At 55.0% G+C, this 4375-nt stretch overlaps 1 protein-coding gene across 2 annotated transcripts in view; it reads left to right on the forward strand.

Annotated features, from left to right (window-relative positions):
• The window catches only part of FLT1 (fms related receptor tyrosine kinase 1), a 177855-nt gene extending 173834 nt beyond the window's left edge, over positions 1-4021 (forward strand). Inside the window, exons 29-30 of one of the 2 annotated variants that reach the window (XM_007471438.1) lie at positions 960-1051; positions 3776-4021. In XM_007471438.1, the coding sequence (XP_007471500.1) occupies positions 960-1051; positions 3776-3977 (294 nt within the window). In that variant the 3' untranslated portion in view covers positions 3978-4021. The remainder of the gene's footprint in view (positions 1-959; positions 1052-3775) is intronic. The other variant, XM_007471439.1, reaches the window with a different exon arrangement.
• The last annotated feature ends 354 nt before the right edge of the window (positions 4022-4375 follow it).

Consider the following 4375-nt stretch of genomic DNA (forward strand, 5'->3'; position numbering starts at 1 on the left):
AAGCTGGTGAATACAAAGGCAAAGTGGCTGGAAATTTTGGTTTGCTGCTTAGAAACACTGGTTTTAAGTCCAAGGAAACGATATGAAACAAAACATGGAAGGCTTCTTTGACCCTCAGCCCTGCCCACCTGAGTACCTCGGGAACTGGGGCAGGCCCGTTGCTGAGGCTCCTTTACTGACGGATAGTTAAGGACACAGACAGAGCCACGGGGGGACTCAGGGGGGCAGAAACCACGTGTAGGGTCCACTCACTGGAAACGCCATGTTAACAGAGTCAGGAGGACCCTGCCTAAAACTCAGTGCTAAATACGAACCAACAAGGAAACAGAATGGCTGGAAACCATCACACAGGAGGGCCTAAAAATTCTGTAGAATCTTCAAGAAAAATTAAACAGTGTCGGGCTTCCCTGGTGGCGCAGTGGTTGAGAGTCCGCCTGTCGATGCAGGGGACACGGGTTCGTGCCCCGGTCCGGGAAGATCCCACATGCTGCGGAGCAGCTGGGCCCATGAGCCATGGCCACTGAGCCCCGCATACAGCAAAAAAAAAAAAAAAAAAAAAATTAAACAGGGTCTTTATAATTTCTCAGAGTCTTTACATATCATGGCCGAGTCATCCGCCCAACTATCTCTAATATATTTAAGCAATAATTTGCATAAAAATTGACTAGGAAAAACGCTCACCTGGTACCTGCAGTTTTTCCTTTTGTTTACATTTGCTTTCTTCACCGTCAGGAGGAGGGGCCTCAGTCACCGGGCACAGGGATTTCTTGTGACTGACAAAGTTCAGACTTGCCGATACGGAGACAGTGCTGTGTCTTCACAGGCAGGGAGTGTGGAAGATGAGGCCAGAGCCTGGAGCGACCTTAGATGCGCATCCCAACATCACACCCCGATCGGCATGGGCCCCTCCAGGCCAAGCAAGAGGCGTAACCGTTTCCCTCTTCCCTTCCTCCCTTCAGGACCAGCCGGACAGTGGCACCCTGCTGGCCTCTCCCTTACTAAAGCGATTCACCTGGGCCGAGAGCAAACCCAAGGCCTCACTGAAGACTGAGTAAGGACACTGGGGGGGCTTTGACCAGTTCCCGGAGGGGCGAGAAGGAAGATGCCGGGGGAGAGGGTTTCATGGCGACACTTGAGGGCTACCTGCCCTCCTAGACCATAGTGTCCAGGCCGTGCAGAAAGCACTTTTTTCTCCCCAGAAGGACAGGAAAGAGGGCATAAAATCAGACATCTGAGCGCCATGTTCTGGGAAGGAAGACTGGGATTTAAGAGAAAATAGAACTTGCTTCACGGGCAAGGACAGGCAGTCCGGGCCCATGAAGCACAGCCCCTTGGTGGAAAGGAGCCCCATGTCTCCAACTGTCAACAGTGCACAGTCAGATAGAGACCTGCTCACAGGGGCGGAGAGGGGACGCGCACCCCTCACCATCCCGGGCCGGCAGCAGCGGCACAGGAAGGGCCCGACTACTGCCGTCCAGTCCTGAGACTCGCCCTCCTGACACCCCAACCCTTCCAAGTGAGTGCTCACGTCCTGTGGACCCTGGCTTTCCTTCCTCCACACAGCGGCCGGTGGCAACGCCGTCAGAAAACGTGGGCTCTCGCTGGACCCTCCAGGGTGCTGGACCCTCTCGGTGCTCGTCCCTTCCCGGTTCAAATGCCCGCCCGACTCACCCACAGGCAGAACCGTTCTGTTCCTCTTTTACCTAAATCAGGGCTCTGCTGACTTACAGAGCCAGAGGGTAAACAACGGCTCGCCTCTGCCACTTACAGAAGCAGCCGTCCACAGTACACGAGCAAGGAGCTGCCGCTGTGTCCGATCACCTCTCTCTACAGAAGCAGGCAACCGCGGCCAGGGAGCACAGGAAAATATGCGTAACCTCATTAGTCATCAGGGAGATGCAAGGCACATGAGACACCCCTTCACACCTGCCCGCAAGGCTGGAATCAGAGTCAGTGCTGGCGAGGAGATGGAGAAATTAGAACCCCGTATGCTCGCTGGTAGGAACATAAAACAGTGCAGCCACTTCGGAAAACAGTCTAGCAGTTCCTCAGAAGGCTAAAGAGAGTCAGTCTAGGAACCGGCAATTCAACTCCGTAGGTATATACCCCACGGAAATGCAAACTTACGTCCGCACAGAAACTTGCACACAAATGTTCACAGCAGCATTATTCATAATGACCAAAGGAAGAAACAACTCGAATGTCTATCAATTGGCGAATAGATAACTAAAATGCATATATCTGTACAATAGAAGGAGATTTGTCAATAAAAAGTATGAGGTACCAGTACACGCTACAACATGGATGAACCTTGAATTAAGTGAAAAGAGCCAGTCATGAAACACTATGCACTGTATGATTCCATGTATATGAAATGCCCAGAATAGCCATCTGTACGCTTTAAATAGGTGAATCGCATAGTATGTAAGTTATATGTCAATAAATCTGTTGCTTAAAACAAAACAAAACAAAAACACAAACAGGTGGCCAGCGCACGGCTAGTTTGCTGGCCATGATCCAAGTCAAAGGGTGGCCACAGACGCCTCTGAGCGATGTGGCCCACAGCGCATCAACCCCAGGGAGCTGGAGGGCCGGGAACGTTCGGGCCCGAACACCTGCGCACGCGTGTCCTCTACGGCGCACCCCCGGGGGCCCAGAGCCGCGCGCCGGACAGGTCAGGGGACACCGCGGGGCGTGAGGGGAGAAGCAGGACCCACGCGCTTTTGTTTCCTGCTTTAAAACACTTCCAGAAACACTTTCCTGTGTGGAAAAAAGGAAAACCACCCCTTGCATCCTCTGCTCGGAGACTAAAACATAGAACATGGATCAAAGGCTGGGCGCGCTAATGCAGAGCCAATCAAACAACGTCGTGGCGCCCGGGGTTCTCATTCTCATCCCAGCTGTTAAGCCCACCAAACACGGGAGGACAAGAGAAGCTCCTCTGCCCGGCGCGGCGTCCTGGGCTCCATGCGACGCACGGAAGCCAGCAGCCAGTCCCCTGCCCCTTCACCCTTGCCGCGATACACCGCCCTAACTGGACACGCCTCTCCTCTGGAACACAAACAGGAGAGGGAGACGGACGGCTGTGCTCACCTTTCCGTAGGACGTTCTAGTAGTTTCTCCAGGCGGCTGTAACAAATTGCCACAAACTCGGTGGCTCAACACAGGAGTTCCGGACGTCCAAGATCAAGGTGTCACAGGGCTGCGCTCCCTCGGGAGGCCCCGGGGAAGACCGTGCCTCGCCTCCTCCAGCGGTGCCGCCCCCCGGCGTCTCCTCGGCCCCACCTTCCCGCTCCGCCTGCGTGCACCGTGACGCCCCCTCCGCCTCTCTTATAAGGACGCGTGTGATTGTGCTTGAGGCCCACCTGCGGGACGCAGGCCTCCGGAGATCCTTTAGCTCAATCGCAGCTCTTGCCGTATAAAGTGCTATTCACAGGTTCCAGGGATTCGACTTGAATGCGGGGTTGGGGAGCATCTCTGAGCCAGTCCCAGGAGTAGGGGAGGGCTGGACCCAAGCCTGGGGCTATTTTCCACCAGCAGTTCTGGGTTTGCCTTAACTAATTACACCCTCGGCCCTGGCCGGCTGGCGGGATGACCCCCAGCTGGTGGCAGAGAGGCCGTGCGCAGCTCCAGAGGGCCCGGGCAGAGGGCGAGGTGGGACTCCACAGCCATGAACCCCAGGACAGCTATGAGCAAACGACCCACTAAGGGGTGGACTTGAGTGTGTTCAAGAAATCAGCTTTGTACGGTTGATTCTTTTCTTTTCTTTCTTTAGCTTGAGAGTAACAAGTACAAGTAAGGAGTCGGGCCTTTCTGACCTCAGCAGACCCGCGTTCTGCCACGCCAGCTGTGGGCACCTCAGCAGAGGCCGGCGCAGATTCACCTGCGACCCCTCGGAGCTGGAGAGGAAGATTTCGTGCTGCTCTCCCCCTCCCGACTACACCTCCGTGGTCCCGTACTCCACCGCACCCGTCTAGAGCCCCACTCAGCACAGCCTTCTCTCTAGAACCACGTGTGTATTTATGCCCCCAGAAAAGTAGCTTTTGCCAGTATTATGCATATATAAATCGACACCTTTTCCTTTCCACAGAAGCCAGCTGCTTTTGTGTGACTGATAATAGTGCTTTTGTCTCTTTTGACTAACAAGAATGTAACCCCAGATAGATAGAGCCAAGAGCACCACTGCCAACCCTCGCGGGACTCAGAGGGTAGGAGAAATCCTTCCTCAGCCCCAGGACTTGCCTCTCGTCCCTGGGGCCCTGGGGCCCCGGGGCCACCGGGCTCCGCGTGGTTGAGGACACACACTGTCGGCTCTGGGGCCCTGCAGCAGCTGACATGGCCTGGGGGGAGGAGGGGAGAGAGGCAGAGAACAGGA

Source organism: Lipotes vexillifer, unplaced genomic scaffold (genome assembly GCF_000442215.2).
Source record: "Lipotes vexillifer unplaced genomic scaffold, Lipotes_vexillifer_v1.1 scaffold543, whole genome shotgun sequence".
Taxonomy (NCBI): Eukaryota; Metazoa; Chordata; class Mammalia; order Artiodactyla; family Lipotidae; genus Lipotes; species Lipotes vexillifer.